Source organism: Emydura macquarii, unplaced genomic scaffold (assembly GCF_026122565.2).
Source record: "Emydura macquarii macquarii isolate MOO-44397 ecotype Brisbane River unplaced genomic scaffold, CSIRO-AGI_Emac_v2 contig_1119, whole genome shotgun sequence".
NCBI lineage: Eukaryota > Metazoa > Chordata > Testudines > Chelidae > Emydura > Emydura macquarii.
This window is the reverse complement of record NW_027131256.1, coordinates 11,255,943-11,269,576: the sequence shown is the minus strand read 5'-3', so window position 1 is coordinate 11,269,576 and position 13,634 is coordinate 11,255,943. Positions and strand designations below refer to the sequence as shown.

At 43.1% G+C, this 13,634-nt stretch overlaps 1 protein-coding gene across 5 annotated transcripts in view; it reads left to right on the top strand.

The window, feature by feature from the left end:
• SENP7 (SUMO specific peptidase 7) overlaps positions 1–11,879 on the top strand; it is an 80,619-nt gene extending 68,740 nt beyond the window's left edge. For all 5 annotated transcript variants that reach the window (XM_067546164.1, XM_067546163.1, XM_067546161.1 and 2 more), the window contains 4 exons: positions 2,756–2,796; positions 3,341–3,409; positions 7,953–8,103; positions 9,543–11,879. In XM_067546164.1, the coding sequence (XP_067402265.1) occupies positions 2,756–2,796; positions 3,341–3,409; positions 7,953–8,103; positions 9,543–9,680 (399 nt within the window). In that variant the 3' untranslated portion in view covers positions 9,681–11,879. The remainder of the gene's footprint in view (positions 1–2,755; positions 2,797–3,340; positions 3,410–7,952; positions 8,104–9,542) is intronic.
• Positions 11,880–13,634: the final 1,755 nt, after the last annotated feature.

Sequence of the window (13,634 nt, the reverse complement as noted above, 5' to 3'; positions counted from 1 at the left end):
AAAGTAGTCTCCATTTAGCCCTAAATGCTTCTTCGAGTGATAGTCCCTGTGTGTATTCCACATGCGGCTGTACATGTGCACCATGTGCCTGAGTCTGTAAACTTTTAGTAAGCGGTGTCTGTTGGTCTGCGCACATGCAGTGGAACTCCTCGTGCTCTGAACCGAGGGTATAAAGGTCATTGAGGACCAATCCCTGTCCAGTTCCTTCTTCGCACTGCATGGCTTGAGTCAGAATACCATGTCTGCTTCGATCTTCTTCTTCTGTAAACCTGTGAATATGATTTGTAAATCATTTAATAGCTTAGTATTTTACTGATTTTATAGTTAGCATAGTTAGTTTAGTTACTGCCCACCACAAGGAGCTGCTTCCTCTGAAGAATTCCTGGGTTCAAGAACTGTGTCTCCTGCCCCTCTTCCTTCTGTCACCCACATCACCAGCTCTGTCTCATATCCCCACCAAGAGCCAGCACCTACCTGTCTTTCCCCCCTTGAACTTGCAAGGAATGCGAGCTCTGTATGCGGAAGTGCCTCATGGCACAGACTAGGAGACAACATTCAGATCCAGGCCCAGGAAGCTGCCCTTGTACATCAGCCTCAGATGAGCAGCACCCTGTGAGCATGAACTCCAGAGTCAAGGCAAAAAACTTTTAAGCCTAAGAAATTATCTCATGAGAATAAAGGACATGAAGATAGGTATAAGGAGAGATCTCTGTCCAGATCTGCCTCTGAGAGAGAATCCCTACCTATCTCAGGCAGAGTTGGGCAATCCCTTGCACACAGGTCCTAAAGAATTAGGCCTGCATAAACCTGTCCAAGAAGGAAAGGCATGAAAGAAGAAGGATCTGACATTACTGGCTCTAGCCCCAGCTTGCAAACCTAAGGAATGAGACCCAACAGTTCCATGTGGGAGTTCAACACTGGGATCCCATTCGATGGCTCTGACGTTTTCCTTGCAGGATCCCCCAAACAAGAGATCTTCGAATGACTTGGATCCACTGGTGGCCTCCTCAGAAACGCTCCCAAACACCAGGGAGGACCTAAATCTTTACCTTGCTGGAGGATATCTTGCTTTGGCCTACCCACAATCTCCCAGCTATCAGATCCAGCTCTTCGTGGAGACATCCCTACGCTTGAGAAACCAACTTGAGGGGAAGAATATCACCCCCTACTACACCTAACTTCTAACGTTCTCTCACTGGTTCTGACAGCGCTGCCAGTACAGCAAGAGCCTGTCATTTTGACAAGTGAATCTCATGCTCCTAATGAGGTTCTCTCCTGCCCAGGGAAACAAGTCTGGTCAGAGACCAAGGAAAGTATTGGAACCGTCCACTTACTTCTGAATATAGCTATGTAGGGGATCTCTGGTACCCAATTCCTTGGGATGCTCCCTCTCTGGTCATTTTTTACTGGAGTCTGTGGAATCCCTACAGCAGACACCTGAATACATATGGGAATCACACTGACTGTCCTCTCCAATCTGATACCAACAGGCTTCATTGGAATTTGTGAAGGGGGGAATCAAGCAGGTTATGCTGGTTCCAACTGGTATGGCTTCATCTTCGCTGGATGAGGCGGTTGCTCCATCATCTCCCCATCCACCTGATGACCACAAACCATACCAGGACTTGTTGCATAGGGTGGCAACCAAGCTGCAGATACCTTTCAAAGGGTCCAAGACACATCATAAGGCCTTTTGAACATCCTCCAACTCTCTTCACAAGACACTACGTTTCGGTCTGGTCTACTATTACCGATACAACTGTGGGGACAGCAGTTTTACTGATAGCCATAAGATTTGCATCCTTTCACCCACTTCCTGTTTGACTACTGCTTATTAACATCCCACATGTTGAAAACACATAGGGACCATCACTTGAAGAAATGGAGGTACTTACCTGTAGCTGGAGGTTCTTCGAGATGTGTGGTCACTATCTGGATTCCAGTACCGTCCTCCACCCCCACTGCTGCAAATCATCTCTAGATTCATGGTAAGAAAAGTTGGAGAGGCATCGTCTGCACTGCCCTTTATGCCCTCGATTCAGAATGTGAGGAGTTCCACTACACAGGTACAGACCAAAAGACACTGCATACTAAAAATTTCCAATGTCAGTTCACATGGTGCTCATGTGTACCTACCTCTGGAACACAGATCGGGACCACACTTCTCAAAGAACCTCCAGTTATAGGTAAGTAACCGCCATTTCTTGTTGGTGATAGATAGAGAATGTTTAGAAGGGACATAGTTATCTTGAAAATCACACTTACTTGAAAAAGATTTCCCAATTATAGTACCTAAGATTAACAGAACTGAAAGAACTTAGTGGAAAAGAAAGTTTCTCAGTTTTTTCAGCGTTTACTTTGTGCATTTGACAGCACTTTGTGTGGATTCATTGATTCTTTGTATACTACTTAGCTAGTTCGTTTCTATCTTTATGAAATGATTCCTACAAATATCAACGTGGGAGCAGCAAAATCTTTGTTTGTTTTTTTTTTTAAGGACTTTTTATAAACAAGAAATACTATTTAATGAGTCCTCTGTTAGAAGTTTATAATTTCAAAATTCATATTTGTCCCTTTTTGTTTACCTCTCAATGAAATACATTCATATTTGATTGTTTTTAATATAGATATTTCAGTTTTTTGATCACTTTGTTATATATTAACTTATCCCATCAGGTGTCACCTTATAAAAATATGTAGTCGTTTTGTGCTTTTTCTGGATATAGCTTGTAAAATGTATTTTGTGTTTTTTCAGAGCTCTTTAAATACTTCCAAATTGAAGAAAGTTTGTAAAAGGTAGGTTTATGCTTTCATAATAATGTAACAACACTTAAGTGTCCCTATTCAGTAATTTGGCAGGAACATTTAATATTTGATTCAACTTTACACATAAGGGTTACTTTTAGGGTGCTTATTCAGGTTTCTTCATTGATTCCTTGATCTTTTTACTCATATTACCACTAAAATTTAGTCACAAAATAAGAACCTCTTTTTGTCATTCAATTAATATGCCTAATGAAAGATTAAGGCCCTGTCTACGCTTACCTGTGAGATTTGGCGGCAGTCGACGGGAGTTACGCAAAGTACGCAAAAAACTTGCGTAACTCCCGTTGACTGCTGAGCTTCTCTTCTGCGCTCCATCTGCACTGCGCTGCGCTGTTCCCATCGACGCAGTGCTACGCTACTTTTGTAGCTGGTCTTAGTACGTCGATTTCTGGATCGACTGAGCAGGTCTGCACTGACCGCTCAGTCGATCCGGAGAAATCAATCTGAGGACAATGAATTTGCTGCTGTCAGTGTAGCCATAGCCTAAGATTGTTTTTGGTTTTTCTGTTAACAGGCCTTGTATTCTCATCTTGGATTCTTTGAAAGCAAGTTCTCTGCAGAACACAGTTCAGATCTTGAGACAGTGAGTAAAAGTGTCTTTGGTTTTATTCTTGTGTTAGAAAGGGACGTTGTCAAGGCAGATTTTAGGCCCAAAATGTATGATTTACATTCTTTCAAAAAATTGTACAAAACCTAAGGCCAATAGAAAAGTTTCCATGATTTATTTAAAAACAAAACAGCCCTCAATGCAAACTTAGATTGTTTAGTGGTAAACATCCCTCTGTAGGGTAGATGCAATTACAGGCCTGTTTCATTATCCTAGCTAAATATAGTGCAAAAAGGAAAAAACAAAACCAAAAAAAGTGAGAAGTATGCTAGACTTTTTTTTTTTTTTTTTTTAAATCAGTAATCTAAGATGTTATGATAATATAGGTCAGGAATGTTGTAGTTGTTGTATAATGCTTTTAAACCTGAAAGTGTTCTTTTTAAATTGCTGTTTTTTTTTAAATAGTAACCTTCAATTTTGTGAGTGTACAGTTACAGCATTGCAGGGTTGCATTCACAATTTCTGCATTTTTGCAGACAGATGAAATATGATACCTGGCTAATAATTTGGCCATACAGATTTAGTCAGATCATAAGGCAAGAATAAGAACAGTCCTGAAATGTTGTCTGTGCCCTTGTATAAAAGTACTTAGGGGAAATATCAACGCATATAATTTTAAAATGATCATATTCTCAGGTTATTGTCTTGAGTCACTCCTAAGGGTGGGAGTTGTGGAAGAGATCCCAACAAGCTTAAAAGGCACAGGCTCTTTTATTCTTCTTACTTCCTGTTCCCGAAGTCCAACAGGGACCTCCAGGCCTATCCTGGACATGTGAAACCTCAAAAGGTTCATGAAGAAGCTGAAATTTTGCTCTAATCAATCTTCCCTTCCTTGGATCCAGGGGACTTGTATTCCACCCTCGACTTGAAGGAGATATACTTCCACATAAACTTCTTCCAAAACCACAGGAAATGCCTACGTTTCCTAATAGGCCACTGCCACTACCAGTTCACAGTGCTGCCCTTTGGCAAGTTGGCAGCTCCAAGGGTTTTCACAAAATGCATGTCGGTAGTAGAGATGTAAAAATTAGTTTAATGAAAAATCCATTTAAACGTTCTAAAAACAATGTTTAAATGGTTAAATGCTGGGGGGGGTTGCCGCAGCTGGGCAGCTCTTGCTGGTGGGGAAGTGTGGAGCCCAGCATGGAGGAGGGGGGGTAGTTGCAGCTGGGCTTCCCTCCCCCCGGGCTGGGCTCCATGCCTCTCCCCTCCCTCCCCCCGCTGTCGTGGGAAGCCAGCCCAGCTATGGCAAGCTCTGAGAGCCAGCCCAGCTGCAGCTACTCTGGTGCGGGGCTCCACACTTCCTCCCTGCTCACGGGGTAACCAGCCCAGCTGCAGCCACTCACTCCCCTGGTGCTGGGCTCTGCACCTCCCCTCGCTGCTCACAGGGAGCCAGCCCAGCTGTGGCTACCCCCCTCCTCCAGTGCTGTGGCTACCCCAGCAGTGGGCTCCGCAACCCACTGCCCCCGCACTGGGCTCTGCACTTCCCTGCCAACCCAGCTGCCGCTCCCCTCTGCCTCCTAGTTTAAACAGTAATCAGCTGTTTAAAACGTTTAACCTTTTACATCTCTAGTTGGTAGTGGCGGCCTTCCTCACAAAAGGAGGAGTTCTGATATATCCATTCCTGAACAACTGGCTCATCGGGGGATGGTCCAAGGAGCTGGTGGAAGAGCACGTGAGGTTCACATGGTCCATTTTCAGATACCTGTGTCCCCTGATAAACGAAGGAAGGAACATTTGTACTGACCTGGAGGATAGAGTTATAGGAAAGGTGCTCGACTCAACTCGAACAATGATCTCCCTTCTGGGGAATCAGTTCAGAGCCATAGAAGCACTTTTGCTCAATCTGAGGACATATCCTACTATCACGGTGAGAACCTGTCTGAAACTCTTGGGCCACATGGCTTCTTGCACCTCTGTGGTACAACACGCCGGTCTCAGAATGAGATCCCCTTCAAACTTGGCTAGTGTCCGTGTATGTGCCAAGCCGTCACTTCTGGGACAAGGTGGTGACAATCCCACTTACGATGATTCGCTCCTGCCATTGGTGGTTGGAACCCAGTCACGGTATGCGAGGAGGTCCACTTTACGAGGTCCAGCCTGTTGATGTCGCTGGTCTCTGATGCCTTGGACATGGGTTGGGGAGGGCACTTGGGACTCCTCAAAACTCAAGGTTGGTGATCAGTGGAAGAACTGACCCTCCATATCAACATTAGAGATTACATCTGGCCTGTCAGGCGATCCAGCCCACCCTACGGGGGAAATGCATCTCTGTACTCACAGACCATATCCCTGCAGTGTTCTACATAAACAAGCAAGGACATGCTCATTCTTCACCCTTATGCCAGGAAGTGCTGAACCTGTGGGACTTTTGCATAGCCCAGTCTATTCACCTTGAAGTTTTCTACTGCCAGGCTCCAAGAACACACTGGCACATCATCTGAGCAGGTCGTTTGTCAGTCGTCACGAATGGTCCATTCACTCGGACATTCTGAATGTTGTTTTCCAGAAGTGGAGATTTCCCCAGGTGGACCTATTCGTGACCAAGCTCAACAACAAATGTCCCCAGTTTTGCTCATACCTGGATCACAGCCAAGGCTCTCTCTTATGCTTTCCTCCTGCGCGGGAGGGGGGGAAGAAGCTGTTTTATGCCTTTTCCCCTATGGTGCTGATTCACAGGCTGTTACTCAAGGCCAGAAGAGACAAATCCTAGATGATGCTCATAGCCCCGGCATGGCTGTGCCAACATTGGTTCACTACTTTGGTGAACCTTTCAGTGGAGGAGCCAATCAGCCTGCCATTACTCCTGGACCTGATCTCTGAGGAGCACAGCCACTTACTTCACCTGAACCTTGCATCCCTCCACCTCATGGTGTGGAGGTTCTGTGGCTGAGCGAGTTGGAATGAGCATGCTCGATGGATAGACAATCCATCCTTATAGGTAGTAAGAAGCAATCAACCAGAACTGCATGCTTGGCAAAATGGAAAAGGTTCACACTGTGGTCAACAAAGAGGGGTTTCCTGCCAAGTGAAATGCCGCTACCACTGATTCTAGACTACCTACTCCAACTAAAGACAGAAGGTCTTGCAGTTTCATCCATAAGGGTTCAGCTGGCTGCAATCTCAGCCTTTCACCCCTTGGTGAATGGCTGTTTAGTTTTTTTCAAACTCAATCTGTTCACTGTTCCTGAAGGGGCTAGAATGCCTGTACCCACAGTTATGCCATCCGTTGCCGCCATGGGACTTCAATTTAGCGTTATCAAAACTCATGGGTCCCCTGTTTGAGACAATGGCAACATGCTCCCTGCTTTACCTGTCGTGGAAGGTGGTCTTTTTGGTGGCCATCACTTGGGCCAGGAGGGTCTCAGAGATTTGGGCCATCATGTCCGAGCTGCCGTACACAGTTTTCTTTAAGGACAAGGTACCACATCAGCCACATCTATCCTTGCTCCCGAATGTGGTCTCACATTTTCACAATATCCAGGACATGATTCTCCCAGTATTTCACCCAAAGCCTCATGCTTCCAGAGCAGAGCAGAGGCTCCATTCTTTGGACATCAGACATGCATTGGGTTTCTACAAAGAGATGACCAGACCGTTCCAGAAGACCACCCAACTCTTCATTGCCATTGTAGATAGGTGAGAGGTGAACCTCTACTCAGAGGATCTTCTCATGGATCACATCTTGAACCCGAACATGCTACAGTCTGGTGAAGGTGCCACCTCCACAGTTGACAGCACACTCTACAAGGTCACGAGCTTTATTGCCTTTGTAGCGCAGGTCCTGATTCTGGATACCTGTAGAGTGGTGACTTGGTCATCTGCACATACATTCTTCTCTCACTGTGTGGTCACATAGCAAGCAAGAAATGCTTTTAGCCAAGCAGTCCTCCAGTCAGGGTTGCAACAAAACTCCAATCCCACCTCCTAACTTATGGCTTAGGAATCACTTACATTGGAATGGATCTGAGCAAGCATTCGAAGAAGAAAAGACGGTTACTAATCTTTCCGTAACTTTTGTTCTTTGAGATTTGTGGCTCATATCCTTTCCAAATACCCACCCACCTGCCCTTCTGTCGGAGTTGCTGTCAAGAAGAAAGTGAGGGAGTGATGGCAGGATGACAGTTTCCTGTATACTGCACCATGAAGGCACCATTCCAGGGGGCACCAGAGCCGACCCAGACGAAACCACTGGGGAAAAAGCTTCCAGCAACCATTCACATGGTACGCATACACCTTCATTGGAATAAACATGAGCAACACATCTTGAAGAACAACAGTTACAGAAAGATTAGTAACGGTCTTTTTTCCCCGGTATGGACATGTATGACTGTAACGATACTGAACCATGGAATTATCTATACAGCTTCAAGTAAGCTTATGTGACAGGCTATGGAAGTAAGTTGGTTAGAAAATTGTGGTGTTTACTCAGTACTCTCCTAAAACAGGCAATACCTAAAAAAGTTCAAAGTTTAGGGGGTCACTTCTTGAATATTTAACTTACTCTGTTTTATTTCAGGTACTTAGAAGTAGAGTGGGAAGCTAAACGAAAAACACACAGGGAATTCAGCAAATCCACAATGGTGGATTTCTGTCCCAGAGTCCCAAAACAGGATAACAGCAGTGATTGTGGGGTATATTTACTGCAGTATGTGGAAACCTTCTTCCAGGTACAGTATAGAAATATAAATGTTGGCATATATCCTCCTGGGTGAAATCCTCAAATCGCTCTGAAAGCCTAATGGTCATGCATAATAGATTGTTCCACTTGGGGGGGAGAGAACATCTACCCTTAACCTGGAGGCAGGGCTGTAGAGCTGCCCCTTTTTTTCTTTTGTATCTGAAACATAGGCAGGTGCCCTTCCACCTCTCCTGTGTAGAGCTTTCTGGCCACTTGATCCAAAGTGGCTTCTATCCCAAGGCTCCCAGCCATGCTGGCACATTTGAAGGCTATGCAGAACATACTTTTTTGGCATATGGGGGCAGGGGCAGAGGGATCCCTTGCATGTCTGTTCTGCCCCTTCTCCACATCCCTGAGCCAAAGTCCTATGCATGGAGACCCTTTTGGAGGGGCTTCAGCCCATGGGAAAATTTCTTTGTGTGGAAGGGGTGAGCTGAAGTTCAGTACTAATCTTTCTGCACAGCTCATTTTCTAGCCACTTGATGAGGTGCTTCTCTGTACTCTGATTCTTACCTTTTTCTCTTGTTTTTTTTCCTGTGAATGATGAAGTGTATGATAACTTAAATAAGTAATTTAAAGAAGTTTGGTTAAAAAAATTCTGTTGCATCTCACCACAGGCTGGCCTTGTGGAAGCTGATTTGTGGCATTTTGTTCAGTTAGGACAAGCACATTCTTGACCCCTCCTACCCCCTTTCTCCTCCACCAGCATAATGCCATGTAGTAGTTCCAATGCCAGAACAAGTATTCTGTCCCAGCCATCTTGTCTGGTGCCACAGGGCAAAAGGTCCTGGCTTATTCTGCAGTCTCCCCTCTAGTGCCCTGCTGTAGAGACATTATTCATGCTTGTCATTTCTTCACCAAAACACAATGTGGCAGGGGAGACAGGTGGGACTATTATGCTGTTAGCAAACTTCATCCCGCAACGTACAATTTTCAGGGCAATGTGAAACTCATTAGCTTTAGCGGGCATAATGTGCTCGCTTGTGGCCTCTCTCTCGTGCCACCCTTCTCCCCCCCCCCCCCCATCTTGTTTTCTTTACCCTCCTTGCTAATTGCAGAATGTTAATTCAAGGTGAGGGAGAAAACTTAAGATACATTCCCAAAGGGCCATGGTTCTACAGATGCTCTCCTTTCAGATGGGACTTCCTCCCTTTCTCTGCCTATCTGAGTGGTGGGAGGAAGATATCTCAGAATGTGTATCCCAAAACTAACCCTTTAAAAGGGTCTTATCAAGTTTCCTGAGGCAAACTGCTATATTGAGTAGCTTATGCCTTATTGTACATTTTCAGTTTTCCTTTTTTATTTTACATTGTATTGAGTGTAAGCTATCATAGTGCTGTCCAGTCTCAGTAATAGTGTGCCATGAAAATCTAGTGAAAAAGATGACAGTGCAAAGATCTTTTAAAAAATTACTTTTTTTGCTACCAGGATCCTATTGTTCACTTTGAGCTACCAATGCATTTGGAACGGTGGTTCCCTCGTCGGGTGGTGAGAAGCAAACGGGAAGAAATTCGAGACCTGATCTTGCAACTGCATTTGCAACAGCAAAGTGGCAGCAGAAGCTAATAAATCTGTTCAGCCAAACCTGGCACAAACAACACTGAATAAAGTTGCTGGAAAGCTGCTTAGGAGCATTTAGACTCTGCCTGCCTTGCAAGAAAGAAACAATGCCACATAGTATTTTTGTTTGGTGGTTGTAAATTTATTTTAAGTCTTTATATTTGAATTGTATGGTTGGAGGATGCAGGGAAGGGTGGCGTAGGATGTAGATAAAGTGTAAATATGTAATTTAAAGTTCATTAATATTTGTTGGCTAACTGAATTTTAACTTGGAATCTGGAAGCAGCATACAGGTATGTGCTGCAAAAATGGTGAGAATATTTTAATTCTAAGGAGTCTGTTCCTCACCATTTTGTACATTCATGTAACTCTGGGAGCTGAATGAGCATGTATGTGTCATATGTGATGCCTCTTTGTTTAACTTGATGATCGATAATGTGATCTCAGACCAATATTGTAACTCTCCCTATTTTGCAATTCTCATGTATAGTATGAATACTATATATTTTTAGTTTGAGAATATAGTACTGAATCTCTTTAGAGATGCCTTTTGTGGTATATTTCTAATAAACTGAGACAGGAGTAACCTGCACCCAACAGGAGATCAGCCTGTTGAGAGTTGAAATGGCTGTTTCAGTGTTTTCCGTTATAACATTTATTTTCGAGGGAGTTGAAAACATTTTGCTCCCGGCTGAAGCTTGAAGCCTTGCAAGGTGAAAAGTGGACTTTCGTCTATGTTTTTAGATGCTTTTTTTCCTTAACCAAATCTTAAAAAATGGTCTTGATTTAAAATATAGATACAAGCTGGTTGCAAAGATAGTAAATTAAATCTTACTCACCTTATTCTTGACTCTACTAGAGTGATTGGCATGTGTATAAGGCAGGTGAGGTTTGACCCAGTATGTTGGTTTTAGGAGCTTTATTGTGAAATATATGCACATGCCTTCACTCAAGAAAAGCCCATGATATGCCTACATGTAATATATCTTAAGAGCCTGCATACATATTAAGGGTCCATTCCCGCAAACAATTAGGTCTGTATGTAACTTTACTGATGGGAGTTAGTCCTGTTGAATCCTATTGGGCAAAGATTCTCTGATGTTTGTGTTTGAACTGGGCCTTTCTTTGATGAACTTAGAACAAGTGATTGTATAAATATATATTTAGCCAGTTTTTCACAGAGACGTTAGTCACAGAAAGTTTAATGACCTTTTAATATATATGTATTTCTCCCATGGTCATTAATAGGAGTTAGCTGGCTGTGTTGAGAAGGAGCTTTCTTCTGTCCTCTACGGTAAGTCAGTGCATGTTGGAAAGAATTGTATTGTAATTTATCACCAACACTCCCCTCCCCCCGCCTATATTTTAAAGCTGCATTGCAGTTGAGTACCAGAAAAAGTTGGAGCTTTCAAAGCTGAAAGTGAATTGCAGAACTAAAATAAAAATGGAGGGAAGCCCAAAAATATGTTGAATGCCCTTAGAACCCCGACTCAGGGCCAGATCCTCAGCTGGTGTAAAGCAGTGCAACTCCATTGACTTAATTTACATCAGTGGAAGGATCTGGCCTTCACTGCAGGAATGCACTCAGCACAGAAACTTTCTTTCTTAAATTAGGAAGTCTTGAATGATTTTTACAGGGTGAGGAAGAATATTTTTAAACCAAGTTTCTTATCTTCTGCCTGTCTTCAGACAGCTTAGTGAGGGCAGTCAGTACACTTTCTGGGCTTAACTTAATTTCCATTTTAGTTTTGCAGTTGAAATTTCAGGCTAAAACTATAGCAACTTCATTTATTTGCATGGGTTCAGAGCATCAGTCTCAGCCTCCGGGAACGTGTGGCTTTTTTTACCTTAACCCCACAGCATCAGCATTGCTATAAATGTGAATTTTTTTTGTATTTATTGTATACATGGATGAAAGACTAAGTAAATAGATGTATATGGTCACACTATGCGTTTTCAGTTGATGGGTATTGTTTCTCGTGAGTCTGTTAAAGTTGTATTATGCATAGTTTTTTTTACTACATAAATTGGTTTTCATCATAAAATAATACTGGAGCTCTTTTAGATTGGCTTGTTACATTTTTCAAGATAAAAGAAGGGGCAATCTTTTAAAATAATTTTTATGACATTGAGATCTTCTTTACAAATTGATGATGGAAATGTTTGAGACTGCCAGTGTTTGATATTAAAAATCTTTAAAAGCTGTTGGACTTGATTGTTCTCCCCCCTTTGCCCCCCCCCCCCCTTTTTTTTTTTTTGGAATAACCAGTGAGTTAAATAGAAGTTAGGGTATCTTATCAATTTGTCACTTACCTAATACATATCTCTTAATAACCCATGTGGGTGTTTTGTTTTGTTATGTTTTTTGAGGACTGTTACTTTTCTAATTAATTTTGAACATGGCTATTCTGGTTGTCGCTATTCAGCCTTTAAAAGGGCATTTGAATAGTTAACAGCTCCTTGAGTGAAAAGCATTATATTCTTTTTTTATCCAGATTCTTGACCCAGTGAGTTTTTCTGCCACCCCTGTGGCACAATATGGCCTTAAACCTAGCCTGTGTGGTCAGCTGGAGAGTCCCCTGGCTCCACCAGCCACATGCCTCCCTCTTGCAGTCTTCCCTGCGTGATGAATGTGCTGCGAGTGAGTGTGGTGGAAAGCATTGCGCTCTGCAGAGCCTGGCTTTTTGCAGTTGTCCTTCGGGAGCCATTGGAGGCAACATAAAGTAGAACCGCCCTGAGACTGCTCTGACTTGTATCAGGGGCCAAACTGGTACAACCACCCTTGCCCACGTGTTCTGTACCTCTCCAGGTCCTGTGTCAAGTATAGTATAGCTGGACTAGGGGATTGAGGGTGCAGAATTTAACACTAGTTCAAAAGCTACAGTTCACAGTAAAGATTTATACTCTCAGTGTATAACTTTGGCATCGGGGTGCTTTACTCTATTTAAAAACCTACACAGTCCACAAATATTGGTCTATTTAAACTGAAAGTCACCAGACTGTGGCAGTGCCAGGCCAGCAGTGAAATCAGGTTTTGGAAGATTGGTCTCTGCAGAGAATGCTTTGGCACTAAGTCACAGAGAGGTCAAGTCCAGAAATGCACCGCAAGAGCAACCCAGCAGAAACAAAGATGAAGATCTGAGAGGCTATAGGAAGTAAATCCTTGATTAAAATGTGTAAATAACTAGTCATCAGCAAGGGTCGGAGGATTGAGAGAGTCATAAATCAAGTGTCTGTTTAAAAAGTGTTTGTGCGCTGCTGGATTTGTCAATTATAATGGGAGACGTAGACCTCTTGTAATTCACCTCTTTTATCTGAGACTGAACTTCCTAGCCCAGAAATTAGCTCATTTTAGTAAGCACCTGCTACACCCCATAAGTGAAAAATCAGGCTGGCAGCACTCTCATCTTGAAAATGGCAGAGAGGGAGGGAGATGCTGCATTAGCAACCAGGAATCAAAATCCTCCTGTTTCCAGATTTAAGATCAGCAACCTAGAGTCAGAAAATAGGCCTCCCCTGGGATTGAGAGATTTTCTTCAACTACCAACCATACTGGTGCTGAAAATACTGTGAAAGGATAACTGTAGGCATCCTGGCATCATGATTTAACTCAAATTATTGAGCAAGGTAAAATGTGTGCTCCAGATCAACAGCTACAAAGAGAAGGAAGACTAAGACTATTACATTGGAAACTTTGTCGGCAGATTAAATTTACAAGAGTTAGATTAGTTTAGTTGACCAATTCTGAATTGCTGCTGCTTATTCAAATAATGCATAATAATACGTTGCTGAGGAGACTGTAGTATGATTAAGATGTTGCTTAAAGTGTAACTGGACTCCTAGCAACCCAATCACAACAGACTTTAGAAGCTTAATATTTGAACCATGGAAGAGGGAAAAAGACAAGGGGATTCTACAGACACCTTAAGTCTTTTTTAGAACTGTTAATTGGTGACACAT